General features: G+C 48.2%; 1 protein-coding gene across 5 annotated transcripts in view; it reads left to right on the forward strand.

Annotated features, from left to right (window-relative positions):
- Positions 1–7,400: 7,400 nt before the first annotated feature.
- Positions 7,401–20,677, forward strand: part of akap11 (A kinase (PRKA) anchor protein 11) — a 92,456-nt gene continuing 79,179 nt past the window's right edge. For 2 of the 5 annotated variants that reach the window (XM_048540511.2, XM_048540514.2), the window contains exons 1-3: positions 7,401–7,520; positions 19,577–19,693; positions 19,779–19,885. In XM_048540511.2, coding sequence (XP_048396468.2) covers positions 19,826–19,885 — 60 coding nt within the window. In that variant the 5' untranslated portion in view covers positions 7,401–7,520; positions 19,577–19,693; positions 19,779–19,825. The remainder of the gene's footprint in view (positions 7,521–19,576; positions 19,694–19,778; positions 19,886–20,677) is intronic. The other 3 variants (XM_048540512.2, XM_048540513.2, XM_048540515.2) reach the window with 3 other exon arrangements.

A 20,677-nucleotide genomic window follows, 5' to 3' on the forward strand; every position in this document is an offset into this window, starting at 1 on the left:
TCGCCGCCTCCATCGACTCCTGGTTGTCGGGGGGAGCGGAGCCTGCAGGGGTGCTTTGCTGGCCTCGGGCCTATCCTGCGGGGCTGGGCCCTCCTGCACGATCTGGCCCTCCTGCACATTAGTGGGGTCCTTGCTGGGCCCTGGTGCCTTCCTCTCCTCTGGGGGGGCTGGCCCCGCATTGCCCCTGCCGGTGACCTGGGCGTAGGTGGTCCCCCGCTGCGGGCATGCCCTATAGGAGGTGGCCCGCTTCCCCGCAAAGGTTGCAGCTTTTCTCTTGTGGGCAATCCTTTGCCAGGTGTCCCTCCTCCCTGCAGATGGTGGCTTTGTAGTCGGCCACCACGTGACCTGACCTACCACAGGCGTGGCAGACTTTAGGTTGCCCTGCATAGGTCAGGTAGCCCTTGCTCCCGCCGATCACAAAGCTGGATGGTGGGTGTATGACATTCCCATCCGCGCCCATCCTCAGCGTCACCTTGACCTGCCTCTTACTCATCCAGACGCCAAAGGGGTCCATGATGTTGGTTAGGTCCCCTTCCACCTTCACGTACCTTCCAAGGAAGGTCAGGACATCAGCTGCTGGCACATGCGAATTGTACATGTGTACAGTCACCATACGGCTCCTCTGCACTGTCATCACGAACAGCGGTCAATACAGAGAGGGGGCCCTCACCTCCTTTCTCCTTGAAAACGTCCAGGAAGTGCTCGCAAAGCTTGGCACTCCTGAAGGTCACATCGTAAAAACCCCCTCCGGGGAAATCCTGCAGGCACTAAATGTCCGCAGCAGCAAACCCACAACAGTCCAACAGGACACTCTTCACAAAGAAGGTGTGGTCCACAGGTGCACCTTCATCCACCTTCTTTACGGAAACACGGATGGTGTTCCGGACCCCCTGACCTGGGGCACGAGCACTTGCCGCAGCCATCGTTGCAGGTTGGCTGCTCCCCTGAACCAGCGTTAGGCCGAAGCCAGCATTAAGATCCACTGGTCACAAGGGTGCACAGCCAACCCGACATCTTCCTTTCACCTCCAACACAGCGCTCTCCTCCTGTCGGTCCACAAGAGAGTGGGTCTTTATTTTGTTCCAGATGTAAGCTGGTTCACTGATCTTGATGGTTTGTTCCCAGATGTTTTGTCACCATTCTAGGTAACATCAACAGTGAGCCTCCAACAAAGCACTAGTGTTATGTCCTGCTTTCTATTTATGTGTTTAGGTTTCCTTGGGTTAGTGATGTCATTTCCTGTGTTGATGTCATTTCCTGTGTTGGTGATGTCCACCAGAAATGCAGGGTCCCAGGTGTTTGGCGTGTGGCGGGTGCAGGGAAACGATTCTGAGTGCAATGTTCTTCGGAGAGTCAGTGTAGGCTTGTTGGGCTGAATAGCCTGTCTGCACATTATAGGGATTCTGTACAAGATTGCATCACTCTGCGCCATCTTTGCATCTTACTCTAAAGATCCAGAAAATAGCACAGCCTTACTGCTCTCGGATAACTTGGTACTTATGTTTTATAATTTTAAAAAAGCTTAATCTAGAGATAAATCTCAATAAAACATGTAACTCTGAAGCAGTCCATGCTCCAATGCAACAAGATCCGGGCAATATCCAGGCTTTGGAAAGTAGTATTCACACAACACAAGTGCCAGGTAATGACCATCTCCAATAAGACACGATCTACTCACTATCCCCTAACATTCAATAGAGTTAGCATCACTGAATCCCCACTGTCATCATTCTGGGAGTCACTATTGATCAGAAACTCAACTGGACTTGCCATACAAATACAGTTAGCAACAAGAGCAGGTCAGAGGCTAGGAATACCGCAACAAGTAACTCACCTCCTGACTCCCCAAAGCCTGCCCACCATCTACAAGGTACAAGTCAGGAATATGCTGGAATATCCCCCACTTGCCTGGATGATGTGGTTCCAACAATACAAAACATCCAGGACACAGCAGCCTACTTGATTGGCGCTACATCCAGAAGCACCCATACCCTCCACCACTGACGCTCAGTCGCGTTCACTGCAGAACTTCACCAAAGATCCTTGGGTAGTACCTTCCAAACCCACAACCACCTCTATCTGGAAGCACAAGGACAGGAGATACATGGGAACACCACCCTCTGCGAGTTTCCCTCCAAGCCACTCGCCATCCTGTCTTGGAAATATATCACTGCTCTTTCACTGTCGCTGGGCCAAAATCATGGAACTCTTTCCATCAGGGCATTATGGGTCAACCTACAGCACATGGACTGCAGCAGTTCATGAAGGCATCTTACCACCACCTTCTCAAGGATAAATGGGGAGGGGTAATAATTGCTGGCCCAGCCAGCGATGTCCTTGTGCCATGAGTGAAGAAAAGAAAACACTGTTCCTATTGTACAGCAAGCTGCAGGGCCATACAGGAACAGACAGCAGTGCTTATTGCAGAAACTGTGTATCTTCATACTTACTAAACACTCTTCTTAGACACTACATTATTGGTCTGATGTGTATCACAACTTCTGGCACAGTCCCTTACCCAAAGCACATTCTGAAACCCTCTGGAGACTCTGTCAGGCTTAAAAACAGGGAAATCTCCTGACCTGGGAGAATTGCATCCCAAATTGTTGTGGGACACTAAGCAGGAAATTGAAAGGGCTCTGACACAAATTTTTAATGCCTCTGTGGCCACAGGGGGAGTGCCAGAGAACTGGAGAAGAGTTAATGTGGTTCCACTTTTCAAGAAAGTTGGTTGAGATGAACCAGGGAAATTACAGACTGGTGAGTATCATGTCATGATAGGGAAACTATTGGAGAAATTTTTTAAGGAGAGAATTAACATCCACTTGGGAAAAGCATAGGTAAATTACAAACAGTCAGCATGGCTTTGTCAGAAGGAGGTCACAGAATTTTTCAAAAATGTGATCAAGTGTGTGGATGAAGGAAGCTCAGTTGATGTAGTTTATACAGACTTTAGCAAAGCATTTGACAAGGTCCCACAGGGGAAACTGATTATGAAGATGATGAGATGGATCAGAAACCGGCTTCGTAATAGGATACAAAGAGTAGAAGTAGAAAGCTGTCCAAGTGACTGGATGCCAACTTCCAGCAATACGCCACAAGGATCAGTCTGAGACGCATATTGTTTGTTATATACATAAACGGGGGATGTTAAGCAAGTTTTCAGACAACACAAAGGCTGCTGGATGCTCAATAGTGAAGAAGATGGTTGTCAGTTACAGGATTGTTTTCTCAAAAATAGAGGAGGCTGAGAGGGAGATGATTGATGTGCATAAGATTATGAGGGGTATGGGCAGGGAGAGTAGAGAGCAGCTATTCCCCTTGGTTGAGGCTTCAATCACAAGAAGGCCCACTTTTAGCATAAGGCGCAGCAGATTCAGACAGGGTTTGAGAAAAAAGCTTTTTCTCTCAGAGGGTGGTGGGAATCTAGAAAGTACAGCCCAGGGAGGTAGTGGATGCTGGCAACCTTACAACCTTTGAAAAATGAGATAACAAGGTGTAGAGCTGGCTATATTTCTAATCTGGGGAGGGTATTCCGATAGAGAAGAGATAGTGATGATAAGTAGCCAGTGAAGTTAGAGTTAGACATGGTGAGTTGAGATGGAGATTAAAATCATTGAGGATAAGAAGACATTTGTTGGAGAGTCCAAGGGAGGAAACTACAACGAGCCTGATGGACCTAGAGATCAAAGAAATAGCCAGAAAGGGAGGCTTCAGCCATAAAAAAGGTGTCATTATCCCGGACAGATGTTTCCATCAAGGCCACTGGTAGCATATAGTCATTCACAATAAGCTGACAGATGGTCTTTTGCAGAAGTGAACAGGCATTCTGCAGGGAAATGGGCATAGGGACCATGAGACAGTTATCACCCTCCCTGGTCACCAATATCAATCTTTTCACAAATGTAGAAGAGAACAGAATCCCTACAGTGTGGATGCAGGCCATTCAGCTCATCAGAGCTGTCAGAACTCCTGTGCTCCACCTGTTCTTTTTCCTTTCTTTTTTTCTCCTCTACCCTCAGCACTGAAGCTGGCAGCAAGTCCAGAGCAGTGAGCCCTCATGCCCCAGAACACTGTCAGCAGCGAGCACAGGAGCTGCATGGAGAAGAACTCCATAGCAGTTTGTGGGGAAGCAGCCATGGAGCATCATGTGGGCAGAGAGCACAAGCTGGAGGTGTGACTGGTAGCAGATGGGAGAAGGCAGCCTGAGGCGGCTGATGGAGGGGCCCTATCCCCAGAGTGACGGAGGGGCCATGTCCTAGGGCGTCAGAGGGGCTGAGAGACACTCATAGTGGCACGGCGTAGGCTGGAAGCCTGCAGCATGACTCTGGTGGCGGCATGCAGTAGCAAAGGTGAAGGGAAGTTTAGACCCTCTTTAAGTTATTGTGTTTTTACTATGTGAACAGTACATGCACAGAGCGACAGTACATGCTTTTCACTGCATTTTATATTCAATCCACCATGAGAATAAAGGAAATTTTAAAAAATCAAGACCACACCGACCTTTCAAAGGACAGCCACACTGAGCCCTGCCGAATCTTCACCATCCCCGCAGACCTCCCACTGACTGAGGATGAATGGTCAGTCCCAAGCAAGGGGCTCACCTTTGTCCCCCTCCACCCACACATCAACGAATACCAGTCACGTTTGGACATCGAGTATTTTTTCCACCGCCTTCTCCTCCACGCTTACTTCTTTAACCGGGAACCTAACCCTCCCTCCACTGACCCCTTCACCCGCCTCCAACACAAGTCCTCTTCCTGGACACCAACCCCAGGCCTCCTACCCTCCCTCGACCTCTTCATCGCCAACTGATGTTGAGACATCAACCGCCTCAACCTCTCCACCACTCTCACCCAGTCCAACCTCTCCCCCGCAGAACGGGCAGCCCTCCGTTCCCTCCGCTCCAACCCCAACGTCACCATCAAACCTGCAGACAAGGGAGGCGCAGTTGTAGTATGGCGCACTGACCTCTACATTGCCGAGGCCAAACGCCAACTCTCCGACACCTCTTCCAACTGCCCCTTGATCATGACCCCACCCCTGAGCACCAAACCACCATCTCCAATACCATCCATGGCCTCATCACCTCAGGGCACCTCCCACCCACAGACTCCAACCTTATTGTTCCCCAACCCCGCACGGCCTGTTTCTATCTCCTTCCCAAAATCCAAAAACCCGCCCGCCCTGGCTGACCTAACTCATCTCCACCTATCTGGACTCCATTTTCTCCCCCTTGATCCAGGAACTCCCCACCTATGTCCGTGACACCACCCACGCCCTCCAGCTCCTCCAGAACTTCCAATTCCCTGGCCCCCAACACTTCATTTTCATCATGGACCTCCAGTCCCGATACACCTGCATTCCTCATGCAGATGGCCTTAAGGCCCGCCGCTTCTTCCTGTCCTGCAGGCCCGACCAATCCCCCTCCACCGACACCCTCAGCCGTCTAGCCGAACTCGTCCTCACCCTCAACAACTTCTCTTTTGATTCCTCCCACTTCCTACAGACAAAGGGGGTGGCCATGGGCACCCGCATGGGCCCAAGCTATGCCTGCCTCTTTGTAGGTTACGTGGAACAGTCCCTCCTCTGCACCTACACAGGCCCCAAACCCCACCTCTTCCTCCGTTACATTGATGACTGTATCGGTGCCACCTCTTGCTCCCCAGAGGAGCTCGAACAGTTCATCCACTTCACCAACACCTTCCACCCCAACCTCAAGTTCACCTGGGCCATCTCCAACACATCCCTCACCTTCCTGGACCTCTCAGTCTCCATCTCAGGCAACCAGCTAGAAACTGATGTCCAATTCAAGCCCACCGACTCCCACGGCTACCTAGAACACACCTCCTCCCACCCACCCTCCTGCAAAAATTCCATTCCCTATTCCCAATTCCTCCGCCTCATCTCCTCCCAGGATGAGGCATTCCACTCCCGCACATCCCAGAGGTCCACGTTCTTCAAGGACTGCAACTTTCCCCCCGCAGTGGTCGAGAACGCCCTTGACCGCGTCTCCCACATTTCCCGCAACACATCCCTCACACCCTGCCCCCACCACAACCGCCTCCAGAGGATCCCCCTCGTTCTCACATATCACCCCACCAACCTCCGGATACAACACATCCTCCTCCGACACTTTCGCCATCTACAATCCATCCCCACCATCCAAGCTATTTTTCCATCCCCACCCTTGTCTGCCTTTCGGAGAGACCACTCTCTCCGCGACTCCCTTGTCCGCTCCACACTCCTCATCAACCCCACCACACCCGGCACCTTCCCCTGTAACCACAGAAAGTGCTACACTTGCCCCACACCTCCTCCCTCACCCCTATCCCAGGCCGCAAAATGATTTTCCATATTAAGCAGAGGTTCACCTGCACATCTGCCAGTGTAGTATACTGCATCCATTGTACCCGGTGTGGCTTCCTCTACATTGGGGAAACCAAGCGGAGGCTTGGGGACTGCTTTGCAGAACACCTCCGCTTGGTTCGCAATAAAAAACAGCACCTCCCAGTCGCGAACAATTTTATAACTCTCCCTTCCATTCCTCAGATGACATGTCCATCATGGGCCTCCTGCAGTACCACAATAATGCCACCCGAAGGTTGCAAGAACAGCAACTCATATTCCACTTGGGAACCCTGCAGCCCAATGGTATCAATGTGGACTTCACCAGCTTCAAAATCTCCCCTCCCCCCACTGCATCCCAAAACCAGCCCAGCCTGTCCCCTCCCCCCACTGCATCCCAAAACAAGCCCAGCTCATTCCCTCCACCCACTGCATCCCAAAACCAGTCCAACCTGTCTCGGCCTCCCTAACCTGTTCTTCCTCTCGCCCATCCCTTCCTCCCACCCCAAGCCGCACCTCCATTTCCTACCTACTAACCTCATTCCGCCTCCTTGACCTGTCCATCTTCCCTGGACTGACCTATCCCCTCTCTACCTCCCCACCTATCTTCTTTACTCTCCATCTTCAGACCACCTCCCCCTCTCTCCCTATTTATTCCAGTTCCCTCTCCCCATCCCCCTCTCTGATGAAGGGTCTAGGCCCGAAACATCAGCTTTTGTGCTCCTGAGATGCTGCTGGGCCTGCTGTGTTCATCCAGCTCCACATTTTATTATCTTGGATTCTCCAGCATCTGCAGTTCCCATTATCACTGATCTCAATGTACATGTTCTGGCAAACTGAGGGACACCGCCTCACTCTGATTGGACCATATGTGTTCGCTCTGATTGGTCAGCGCTGCCTGACTCTGATTGGTCAATGGCCTCTCGCACTGATTGGTTGACAACCCTTTATTCTGACTGGCCAACACTCCAAGAGCTCGTTCATATAGCTTCATTCCGATTGGTCAATGGACGGAGCTGTGACCTTTAACCTTCCTGTTCTCTATCCCACTCTCCTTCTCCGTGTCTCCCTGTTTGATTGATTTGGCGCTTGGTTCTGCCCTCAATTCCTGTGGCCTAGTGCGCGTCCTGACTCGGTGCTGGATTGTGGCGGTGGGGCCGGGACCAGAGCGGGTGAGAGGCCGGGGTAACGTGGGGGCGGTGTAGGCGGTAACTGGGTAATGGTGGGGGTTTATGGTGAGGGTCGAGTGGGCCGCGGGCCACACGGGCGGAAAGGGGAACTGCCTTCCCCCCCCCCATCAGATCCCTCTGGGCGCGGGGGTCAGACCCGAACCGGGGTTACATTCCGGCAGGTAGGTTGCGTGTTTGGGGGCTGACACGTGCCTGGGTGCCTTATTTTGTTGACTTTTATTCCAGTGCTGAGAGAAGGAATAGGAAGGCATTGAGACTCCTATTGTGGGTGAAGGCCTGTTGCAGGATGAAGGGACATGATGAGACCTTGGGAGCTGCTCTGGGGCAAGGACCACCCAGGGACTGGTTGTGCTTCAAGTTACTGGAACCAGTGACCCCGGTTCTGAGGGCCACCCGACCCAGAACGTTAAACTCTTGATTTCTCGCTTTGTAAAGGAAGGTGTTCTCGGTGAAGGGGGGGGGGGGGGGGGAAACCCAGCCTTCATGAATATTTAGCCTAACTGCCAATTCTTTTGCTAATTACATACATGAATTTAAATGTGCAAAGTGTGATAAATAAGGTTGATAGATTGTAAGCACAAACAGCATTGTGACAATATAATATTTTTTTCCCTCCAGAATGGAGGGTGAAAAATTGAGGACTTAGAGTTTAATATTCAAGGAAATTGAGTGTTCAAAAAAAGTAGAGCATTGAGTTAAAGAAGTCATTGTAACCATGGAAAGAGGGTCTGCCCTTGAGGCAAGGATACAGTCTATTTGGTTAGTGTCAACAAGGTATGATCACACTATATGATATTCTATATGCCTCAAAATGATGAGTGATGCACATCTGCAGGGAAATCATAGGGATGTGCAAGAGCTGTGGATTAGTGCTAATGGGCTGCTTTAATTTCACTGCAAATCAATTAGTTCAATGTTACAGTAAAGGGTGTGGAGGATAAATTTGAAATGAGCTTTTGGTTGGGTTTCTGGAGCAACTAGAAGAGGGCATTGCTAAATCTTGTGTACTGTTTGGGGGGAGCACTTGGGTAAGAATCTTCATTGTAAGAAGGCTTACATTAATGAGGGAGAAGAGGCAGGAACAAACAAAAGAAAATTATAAGACAGCTAGTTTAACTAGAATGCGGGCAGAGGACCATGGTACAGTGGAACCAGAGACTTACAGGAAAAACTTTAAGGGAACTATTAAGGAATAACCCTTTGTAAGATGCTGTACTAAGGCACAAGTAAATAATTCTTACTCTTTAAGGCAGAAATGTTTTAGGTACAGGCTTAGTGCAATCTAACATGGGTGAATGGTAAGGGAATCAATGTCAGGCCTCCCTTGATGATGAAGTAACTAGAGAAAATCATGAAATGAGAAGTTTGTTGCATGTTGGGTAAATTCTTGAAGTGAGAATCGAATCATATACACTCTGGAGGGGAGAGTTCAGGAAAATGAGACTGCCAAAGAGGGAATGTTTTAACAGTAAAAACCTCAGGCTTAAAAAAAATTCAAAGCATGTAGTAAAGGGTGAAGTGGGACCTATTAGAGAGAAAGAGCATTACATATGGTTTAGAGGAGCAGGGACACACACAGTAAGTACTTAATATTGATGGTTATGAAGTGAATTGATGCTGACAAAATATCAGTGGAGCAGATACAGTGGTAGCAGTAAATAGGCTGAAAAATGATAGGCAAGTTGGATGGAAATGTTTCTAGGCTAAGAATGCATCACTCACTTGGTTTGTATCTCAGATTTGTTAAAGGTAGTAGACGTGGAAATAGTGCAAGTCTTTAACCTGCCTCAGATATGCTGAGAGGCCAGAAGTTTAGTAAGTGTCACCTTTTTTATTCAGGAGAGTTTAAGGGCAGTCCTGATGGCTCTAGTCAGCTAGTTTAGCATCAATAGTGGGTAGGGTTAAAGAAACGATAATCACTCGGACAGATTTGAGGTAACTAAGGAACTACAATGCAAGTTGGTAAAAGATGTTTTGCTTGACACTTCCAAATGAATTTTATCAAGTAACAGGCAATTGCAGCGCTGACAGTCCAGAAACACGAATGCTTGAGACTCCATGCTCACAAGGTGCTGAGCCTCGAAGAGCCTATAAGAAACGCTTGTAAATTGCTCTTGGCTCTGCCACTTCTGAGATTTGCAGCCAGTGCCACTGTTAGGGCATTTGTTGGGAACCAAGCACACATTGTTGCTTGTTTTTCCCCACATATCCCCATTGTTTCCAATGGCACTGATTTAATGAGGCCACAGATCAAGTGTAGATTGATGTTTTGAGTCAGTTAAGAGAATGCTTGTGTATAACTGCTGTAGCTGCAACTTAAAATTAAAAAAACATTGGCAGTAGAAATACAATTCTGTGGCTTTGATGCAAGTGATTTTTAAGTACATAATGCATTATCATATCACACACTAATGTACAGTAGAGAATGTAATGTACCCTAGTTGGTTGGTTGCCTGCTAGTCTATTGAAGGTTGATCGGCACTGGGACGATCACGAGAGGTATTTCATGTCAGCCGGAGCAGGAGACAGTGAGCAGGCTACTGGGAACTCCAAGATATCCAGGATGACTGGTCTAGGCAGATATTGCTTTTCTTGGGGGAGTCAGATTTTCAGGATGTGGCTTCAGTCTTAGGTCAGTGATGTAACATGCCAAGAAAAGGATCTGGTCAGAATAGAAGCAGCCTGATGGAAATGGGAATTGAAAATTGATGTCTTCAGCAGGCCTGTCAGTATCTAATAGTTTCAACAACAGCTGTTAACCAGAGTTTGTCCAGTGCAATTGAGAATGTCTTTGAGATGGGAAATGTGGGCATTACGAGTACAAGCCAACCAATTCTACACGGTCTGTTAATGTTTGGCAATGGTGTGGAGCCTTTAGCGAGTTGGGAAGAGATGAGGAACAATGGCTGCACAAATGTTGTCTCATTTAAGCTTTGAAAGACACAAACTTCAATGACTGCAAAATGGAACAAAGTTGTCTTGTCTAGAGTAGAGTCAAGTAACAAGATATAAAGTAAATTCTGAAAAGATGAGGGACAGGAAATGGAGGCCTGTCCTAAGGGTTTTGTCCTTATACAGCATTAATAAATGAAAACATTCTTATTCATGATTATGTGGACTTGTGCAGGCTAAGAAAATGCTGTTCAGCCAAACTGCTCTGTCCTGAGATAATGGGAACTGCAGATGCTGGAGATTCCAAGATAATAAAATGTGAGGCTGGATGAACACAGGCCAAGCAGCATCTCAGGAGCACAAAAGCTGACGTTTCGGGCCTAGACCCTTCTTCAGAGAGGGGGATGGGGGGAGGGAACTGGAATAAATAGGGAGAGAGGGGGAGGCGGACCGAAGATGGAGAGTAAAGAAGATAGGTGGAGAGGGTGTAGGTGGGGAGGTAGGGAGGGGATAGGTCAGTCCAGGGAAGACGGACAGGTCAAGGAGGTGGGATGAGGTTAGTAGGTAGCTGGGGGTGCGGCTTGGGGTGGGAGGAAGGGATGGGTGAGAGGAAGAACCGGTTAGGGAGGCAGAGACAGGTTGGACTGGTTTTGGGATGCAGTGGGTGGGGGGGAAGAGCTGGGCTGGTTGTGTGGTGCAGTGGGGGGAGGGGATGAACTGGGCTGGCTTAGGGATGCAGTAGGGGAAGGGGAGATTTTGAAACTGGTGAAGTCCACATTGATACCATATGGCTGCAGGGTTCCCAGGCGGAATATGAGTTGCTGTTCCTGCAACCTTCGGGTGGCATCATTGTGGCAGTGCAGGAGGCCCATGATGGACATTTCATCAAGAGAATGGGAGGGGGAGTGGAAATGGTTTGCGACTGGGAGGTGCAGTTGTTTGTTGCGAACTGAGCGGAGGTGTTCTGCAAAGCAGTCCCCAAGCCTCCGCTTGGTTTCCCCAATGTAGAGGAAGCCGCACCGGGTACAGTGGATGCAGTATACCACATTGGCAGATGTGCAGGTGAACCTCTGCTTAATGTGGAATGTCATCTTGGGGCCTGGGATGGGGGTGAGGGAGGAGGTGTGGGGACAAGTGTAGCATTTCCTGCGGTTGCAGGGGAAGGTGCCGGGTGTGGTGAGGTTGGAGGGCAGTGTGGAGCAAACAAGGGAGTCACGGAGAGAGTGGTCTCTCCGGAAAGCAGACAGGGTAGGGGATGGAAAAATGTCTTGGGTGGTGGGGTCGGATTGTAAATGGCGGAAGTGTCGGAGGATAATGCGTTGTATCCGGAGGTTGGTAGGGTGGTGTGTGAGAACAAGGGGGATCCTCTTGGGGCGGTTGTGGCGGGGGCGGGGTGTGAGGGATGTGTCGCGGGAGACGCGCTCAAGGGCGTTCTCGATCACCGTGGGGGGAAAGTTGCGGTCCTTAAAGAACTTGGACATCTGGGATGTGCGGGAGTGGAATGTCTTATCGTGGGAGCAGATGCGGCGGAGGCGGAGGAATTGGGAATAGGGGATGGAATTTTTGCAGGAGGGTGGGTGGGAGGAGGTGTATTCTAGGTAGCTGTGGGAGTCGGTGGGCTTGAAATGGACATCAGTTACAAGCTGGTTGCCTGAGATGGAGACTGAGAACGCCCTTGACCGCGTCTCCCGCATTTCCCGTGACACATCCCTCACACCCCGCCCCCGCCACAACCGCCCCAAGAGGATCCCCCTCGTTCTCACACACCACCCTACCAACCTCCGGATACAACGCATTATCCTCCGACACTTCCGCCATTTACAATCCGACCCCACCACCCAAGACATTTTTCCATCCCCTCCCCTGTCTGCTTTCCGGAGAGACCCCTCTCTCGGTGACTCCCTTGTTCGCTCCACACTGCCCTCCAACCCCACCACACCCGGCACCTTCCCCTGCAACCGCAGGAAATGCTACACTTGTCCCCACACCTCCTCCCTCACCCCCATCCCAGGCCCCAAGATGACATTCCACATTAAGCAGAGGTTCACCTGCACATCTGCCAATGTGGTATACTGCATCCACTGTACCCGGTCCGGCTACCTCTACATTGGGGAAACCAAGCGGAGGCTTGGGGACCGCTTTGCAGAACACCTCTGCTCAGTTCGCAACAAACAACTGCACCTCCCAGTCGCAAACCATTTCCACTCCCCCTCCCATTCTCTTGATGACATGTCCATCATGGGCCTCCTGCACTGCCACAATGATGCCACCCGAAGGTTGCAGGAACAGCAACTCATATTCCGCCTGGGAACCCTGCAACCATATGGTATCAATGTGGACTTCACCAGTTTCAAAATCTCCCCTTCCCCTACTGCATCCCTAAACCAGCCCAGTTCATCCCCTCCCCCCACTGCACCACACAACCAGCCCAGCTCTTCCCCCCCCCCCCCCCCCCCCCCCCACCCACTGCATCCCAAAACCAGTCCAACCTGTCTCTGCCTCCCTAACCGGTTCTTTCTCTCACCCATCCCTTCCTCCCACCCCAAGCCACACCCCCAGCTACCTACTAACCTCATCCCACCTCCTTGACGCTGTCCGTCTTCCCTGGACTGACCTATCCCCTCCCTACCTCCCCACCTACACCCTCTCCACCTATCTTCTTTACTCTCCATCTTCGGTCCGCCTCCCCCTCTCTCCCTATTTATTCCAGTTCCCTCCCCCCATCCCCCTCTCTGATGAAGGGTCTAGGCCCGAAACGTCAGCTTTTGTGCTCCTGAGATGCTGCTTGGCCTGCTGTGTTCATCCAGCCTCACATTTTATTATCCTGCTCTGTCCTGAGTTTGTTTTACACTTTTTAAATTAGTTCAGGAATGTGTGATGTTGATGATTGAGCAATCAGTGTCCAACCCTTGTTGCCCTTGAAGGTGGCACTGGATTGTTGCAGTTCAGGCTCATGCAGAAGGAGCCCCTGTGACACTGAAGGAACCCAGCAATATGTTTCCACATCAGGATGTGTAGCTTGGAGGGGAACATGCAGCTGCTGGTCCCTGTCCCTCTTACCTATGTTTTCTGGATGAGTTGCTGTAGTCTATCTTTTAAACAGTACTCACTGCTGTTGTGTGTTGGTATTGGAAGAAGTAGGGGGCATAGGCTGAAGGAGAGACAGGAAAAATTTAAAAGGGACCTAAGGGGCAACTTTTTCAGAGCGTGGTGCTTGTATGAAATGAACTAGAACATAGAACAGTACAGGCCCTTTGGCCCTCGATGTTGCACCGACCTGTGAAACCAAACTGAAACCCATCTAACCTACACAATTCCATTATCATCCATATGTTTATCCAATGACCATTTAAATGCCCTTAAACTTGGTGAGTCTACTACTATTGCAGGCAGGGCATTCCATGCCCTTACTACTATGAGTAAAGAACCTACCTCTGACATCTGTCCTATATCTATCACCCCTCAATTTAAAGCTATGCCCCTTTGTGCTAGCTATCTCCATCCAAGGAAAAAGGCTGTCACTACACCCTATCTAATCCTCTGATCGTCTTGTATGTCTCTATTAGGTCACCTCTTAACCACCTCTCTAACGAAAACAGCCTCAAGTCCCTCAGCCTTTCCTCCTAAGACCACCCCCCCCCCATACCAGGCAACATCCTGGTAAATCTCCTCTGCACCCTTTCTAATACTTCCACATCCTTCCTATAATGTGGCATCTGACATTTTGGGCCTAGACCTTCCTGCTCCTCTGCTGCTTGGCCTGCTCTGTTCATTCAACTGTACACCTTTGTTATCTCCGATTCTCTCTGGCATCTGCTGTTCCTACTATCTGAATAGGTTTATTTAGGATAATTTTGTAGGCATGGAGGAGGTGGACCGAAGGTCTGTTTGTGCTGAGCAGCTTTGGCTCTGAATGAAGGTTTGAAGTGACAGATGGGGTGATGCTCAAGCAGACTGCTTTGACCTGAATGGAGTTAAGTTTCTTAAATGTTGGAGCTGTGCTTATTCAGATAAATCGGGAGCATTCCATCACACTCCTGACTTGTGCCTTGTAGATAGTGGACAACAGGCTTTGGGGAGTCAGGAAATGCATTTCTTGTAGCATTGCTAGCTGCTGACTTGTTCTTGTAGCCACTATTTATCTGGTTAGTGGTATACTCGGGATGTTGCTGTGGGGAATTTAGTGAGTGATTGTGATTAACTGTCAAGGTAGTGCAATGAAGTTCACTGTGCATTGAATGAACTGTGGGGACCTTGGTAACAGGCTGATGTTGGTAATGCTTCAGCCTTGCCTTTTGAACTGAAGTGCTGTGCTCCCCATCACTGAGGATGGTGTTGTTTGTCCAGGGACAGTGATTGAATTTTATCATCTTAGAGGTGGTCAGTGCCTTGTACTAGGGTGCAAGTATCAATTGCTAGTTCTGGGTTACCAGTTTTTGGCATGTGGGTAGCTTTTGCAATACCTGTGCCTCTAGCCATTTCTTGATGTCTGGTGAGTGAATTGAATTAGCTGAAGACTGGCAGCTGTAATGTTTGAAACCTCAGGTGGTTTGCTAATATCCTTTAGTGAGGGAAGTTGTGTCCTTAGCTCATCTGATCTACATGTGACTCCAGAGCCGCCACAATATGGTCACTACTTAAATGCCCTTTTGAGCAATTAAGGCTGGGCAATAAATGCAAATCTAACCAACAGTGCTCATACTCCGTGAATCAGTTTTCTTTCTCGGGGGAGAAAAAACCAGTGATGTGAATGCCTGAGCATTGTATTTTGTACTGATGTGCTGGGCTCCCCCATCATTGTGGTTGGGATGCTAATGGAGCTGCCTCCTCCAGTGAGTTACTTTAATTGTCCACCACTATTCATGAATGGATGTAAAAGGACTGCAGAACATGTGATCTGTTAGTTGCAGTATCACTTAGCCCTGTCTGTTGAGTGTTTCCACTGTTTAACACAAGTGGTTATGTAGTTTCACCAGGTTGATGCCTCTTTTTAGGTCCTGCTTCTGGCATGCCCCTCCTATACACTTAATTCAATCAGGGTTGATACCCTGGCTTGATGGTCACTTAGGGTGGGTGATGTACCAGGCCATAGGGTAACACTGTATGCAATTCTGTTGTTACTAAATCTGTTGGATATCCATTGGATTTAGTGTGGTGGTGGTGTCACAACGTGATAGATATTTTCATTGTGAGGGTGTCACTTCTTCATCTATGTAAGGACTGTGCAGTGATTACTCCAACTAATATTGGTGTGGACAGATGCATCTGTGGCAGGTAGATTAGTTTCCTTGCCACCCTCAGGGCTGCTTCCAGTTGGTGTCAACTTGGAAGAAAATTGATTCTTCCACCCAACTTCTATTAACCATTGTATCAGATAGTGGAAACTGTAGATGCTGGAGAATCCAAGATAAGTGTGGAGCTGGATGAACACATCAGGCCAAGCACCTAAGATGCTGCTTGGCCTGCTGTGTTCATCCAGCTCCACACTTTGTTATCTCTCCATTTAACCATATTCGTTTATTTTTTTCGTTACTCTGAAATGTAGTGTCCTTCTGTCTTAATTTAGCCCAACCAACGTCTTTTAAACCATAAACAGATAACAGGGCAGTGTACTCCCAGGCAGCTGACAGTATGTAATTGATATTCAGAGCCAAGTGCTCAGAGGGAGATGAGATTTTTCTTGATGTTTCAGTTCAGCTTCATGTGTGAGACCAAAAATGTGGAGACAAGTGAGAATTGGAAGAAGTGTTGAAATTGAGGATAGTACATTGTTTGGGATTCTGTTTCTGATCAGCCCAGAATGGAGAATGAGTACAGACAAATGTACAAAATAGGCACAGGAGTAAGCCATTTTCAACGGATCATGCGGCCTACTCTGTTTTAAGTTATGCATTTGTATATCATATCAGACATCAGCTGTCTTTATAAGACTTCACCTCAAATTGAGGTATTAGTCAAGTCAACCTTACCTGAACTGTCAGAGATAATGGGAACTGCAGATGCTGGAGAATCCAAGATAACAAGCTGTGAAGCTGGATGAATACAGCAGGCCGAGCAGGAAAGCTGATGTTTTGGGCCTAGACCCCCCTCCTTCAAAATGGGGGAGGGAGAGTGGGTTCTGAAATAAATAGGGAGCTGGGAGGCGGATCAAGGATGGATAGAGGAGAATATAGGTGTAGAACAGACACAGGTCAAAGAGGCAGAGATAGAGCCAGTAAAGCTGAGAGTAGGAAGGGAGGAACTAGGGTAGCCCAGGGAGGGTGGACAAGTCCAAGGTGGTGGGATGAGGTTAGTAGGTAGCAAATGGGGGTGTGGCATGAGGTGGGAGGAGGAAATGGGTGAGAGGAGGAACAGGTTAAGGAGATGGGGATGAGCTGGGCTGGTTTTGGGATGTGGTAGGGGGAGGTGAGATTTTGAAGCTTGTGAAATCTTCATTGATACCTTGGGCCACAGGATTCTCAAGCGGAATATGAGTTGCTGTTCCTGCAACCTTCGCGTGGCATTGTTGTGGCACTGCAGGAGGCCCAGGATGGACATGTTATCTGGGGAATGGGAGGGGGAGTCGAAATGGTTTTTGACTGGGAGGTGCAGTTGTTTGTTGCGAACGGTGTAGATGTTCTGCAAAGCGGTCCCCAAGCCTCCGCTTGGTTTCCCCCAATGTAGAGGAGACCACAGTGGGTACAGCGGATGCAGTGTACCACATTAGCAGATGTGCAGGTGAACATATGCTTGATGTGGAAAGTCGTCTTGGGGCCTGGGATGGGGGTGTGAGGGAGATGTGGGGGCAGGTGTAGCACTTACTGCAGTTGCAGGGTAAAGTGCTGGGTGTGGTGGGGCTGGAGGGGTGTGTGGAGCAGACAAGGGAGTCATGGAGAGAGTGGTCCCTCTGGAAAGCAGACAAGGGTGGGGAGGGAAAAATGTCTTTGGGATCGGATTGCAGATGGTGGCAGTGTCGTTGGATGATGCATTGGATCCAGAGGTTGGTAGGGTGGTACGTGAGGACGAGGGGGATTCCATTTTGGTGGTTGTTGCAGGGGGTGGTGTGAAGGATGAGTTGTTGGACATGCTGGAGATGTGGCCCAGGGCGTTGACCACTGCAAAGGGAAAGTTGTGGTCTTTGGAAAACAAGGACATCCGAGATGTTTGGGAGTGAATCCTGCCTCCTGGGAGCAGATTTGGAGGGGGTGAAGGAATTGGGAATAGCAGTGGGTGGGAGGAGATGTAGCTGTGGGAGTTGATGGACCTGAAATGGATATTGGTTTTGAGGTGGTTGCCTGAGATGGAGACAGAGGTCCAGGAAGGTGAGAGTGCTGTTAGAGATAGTCCAGGTGAACTTAAGGTTGGGGTGGAAGGTGTTAGTGAAATGTGGATGAACTGTTCAAGCTCCTCTGGGCAGTGCCAGTACAGTCATCAATGTAACAGAGGAGGTGGTGGGGTTTAGGGCCAGTAGGTACAGAAGAGGGATTGTTCCACATAACCTACAAAGTGGCAGGCATAGCTTGGGCCTGTGGGGGTAATCTTGTTTATCCTTTGCTAATTTGCCCATGGCCAAGGTAATAATGCACTGTTTGCTGTACTTTAAAGTTTTTTGTTTAATTCAGTGCCTCGTTCCTTGTATTAACTGTGTGAAATCTCTTCCTATTGTCCTACCTATATCATTAGTAGCTACGTGGACCACACTGACTGGATCCTCTCACTGCAAGTTCTTGTCTAGTCTTGAGCAGCTGTCAAAACCTTGGTACCAAGCAGGCAACACAGCCATCTGTACTCAAACTCTTTGCTGCAAAGAATGATGTCAATCCCTCTGACTATATTGTCCCCTACTATCATACACTTGTTACACCTATCTCTCTGCCCCACCTCAATGGCTTACTGTTCCATGCAACTCTTTCATCCAGACAATCTAAAAGAAAAATTTCAATCCTAAGGGACAATTGCAGAGTTTAAGCCTCCTGCCCTCTGGGAACCCTTACCTACTCTGCTTGCCGTCACACTCTGCTGTTCCTCAACTCCTGCCAAATCAAATGCCCCATCCCTAAGAGGTGAAGCTGCTTCCTGTTACAAGGAATCAATATAACCTTTCACTTCTCACACTCATTACATCACAGGTGTGCTTCAGCCTCCAGCTCACAAACCCCAAGTCGAACTTGTTCAAATTTCAGACACTTGCTCCGGACCAAACTAGCACCCAAAAACGCCAATGTACAGTAATTATGACATATCACCTGTCCTGTTTTCCTTAACATGTTATAAGGAGCTACCTGTAAATGTATTCAGTTTTTTGTATTTTAATAATGTTCTTCAATAATTGATTAACTTTACCACCAGTTGCTATCCTATGTTGAACCTTCTGAATAGTCTAGACTTCAGTAGGTACCAAATAACCAGCTTCCTCTGAAGTAGAGTAAGAGTCTGTTCCTGAAGCTAAAAATGTGTATGAAAAGTGAAAACTACATGACTCTTTCTTCTTTCTCCTATAACTCCCTTAATCACAAATTCTAACTTTAAGTCACACTAAGTTGGCCAGTCTAAGAATTATCTTTAATCAACCTCTAATATGTTTTTAACATAATCCTGAGGCAGATGGAACTTGAACCCAGCACTCCAGGTGCAGAGGTAAGGACACTATCCCTTTCCCACAAAAATAAGCAACAAGAGTATAAGAAATAGCAACAAAGGGAGTAGGCTATTCACCCCTTCAGACTTGCCTTACTATTGTACAAGTTCAGGACAGATCTGCACCAGGCCTTAACTGCACTGTTTTGACAGCTCCAAAAGCCCTCATCTTGTCAATATTTCAAGATCTATCTACCTCCCTTAATAAATACTTTATGATCTAGTTTCCACAATTCTCCAGGGTAGAGAATTGCAGACATTAATTACTCTCTGGAAGCAATTCTTCACATTTCGATGTATTGCAAGCCACTCAAAGGGCACTTAGGGAAGGGATGCCAGCAATGCCCACTTCCTGCAAAGAAAATAAGTAGTATTATGAAGTACACCTAATACTGAGTTAACTTTTAAGTTCTTGTTCATGGGGCTGTTAATGTTTAGCTTGACCACTGTGTCAAAGATGGTCCGATATTTACAGCATTGGGATTCGAATTCCTTCATGTCATGGGTTTTAATTTCTACATTTGTTTCAGCTTAGACTTTTCAAAAAAAACCCAAAAATGCTTCTGCAATATGATGTAGACAGTCTGTGTCTGAAGAAACAGAACAGCAGAAATTTGGTTTCCCTTGCAGCTTCAGATGGCTTTGAGGTGAAGATTTTCAGTCTTTTATTCTATCAATTTTTCCATGCCACTGTTCTTCAAAAATTTTGCTCCTTTATTATTCTGTTTGCAGTGAGCAGTGCTGTGTTCATCTATGTCAGACCCTGCAACTGTCATGCAATGATGACTAACAGAATGGAAAGTGGCTGTTCCAAGTCCAGAATGTCTTTGAAGAAAGAGGTGATTATTAAAATTGTACAAAATAGTTATAATACTGTATGCACGAAGTAGTCACTCACTTACAGACTATCTTCACATAGTAAGAGCTCCTTTTTAAGGTTTTAGCAAAATTTTTGAACCTCTGGTTGTGGGTGAGATTGCTGACTTGCTTGCCAAGTTGGTTTGTTTTTGTTCATAGATGACACATTTGTCATTATTAAATGCAACAAAATAGAGACCCATCACCTCATCAACAGAGAATTTGCCAGGTTACAATTCACAAAAGCAGAAGAAAACAATAATTGGCTTCTATTTCTGGTTGTCAGAGCCGAACGTATGACCAACGGGGAGTTCCAAACCTCAGTATACAAGAAAGCAACCCATACTGATCAAATCCTTAACTTCCACAGCAACCACCCCAACATCCACAGAGAAAGCTGTATTAGGTCACTATTTAAATAGGCCACATCTCTCTGCACCATTCCAGAACTACGCAGGAAGGAGGAAGAGTACCTATACAAAATCTTTGCTCTGAACAGATATTTCCACAGGTGTCTACGTAGACAACATGAGGGCACAGTGTGCTGTAACGCACTGGCCACACTGCCCTATAGCAGGAACATGCCAGAATTGACAGCCAGACTCATATGACTGAGGAATCATGGTGGCCCACAGCCATTGTCAGACAAACACTCAGGATTAAAGACCCCATTTCCACAACATGCAGAACCAATGTAGCTTACAAAACACCATGTAACAACTGCCATAAACATTACAACGGACAGACAGGAAGGAAAGTAGCTATCAGAATGT

This window comes from Stegostoma tigrinum, chromosome 12 (genome assembly GCF_030684315.1).
Source record: "Stegostoma tigrinum isolate sSteTig4 chromosome 12, sSteTig4.hap1, whole genome shotgun sequence".
NCBI classification, from domain to species: Eukaryota; Metazoa; Chordata; class Chondrichthyes; order Orectolobiformes; family Stegostomatidae; genus Stegostoma; species Stegostoma tigrinum.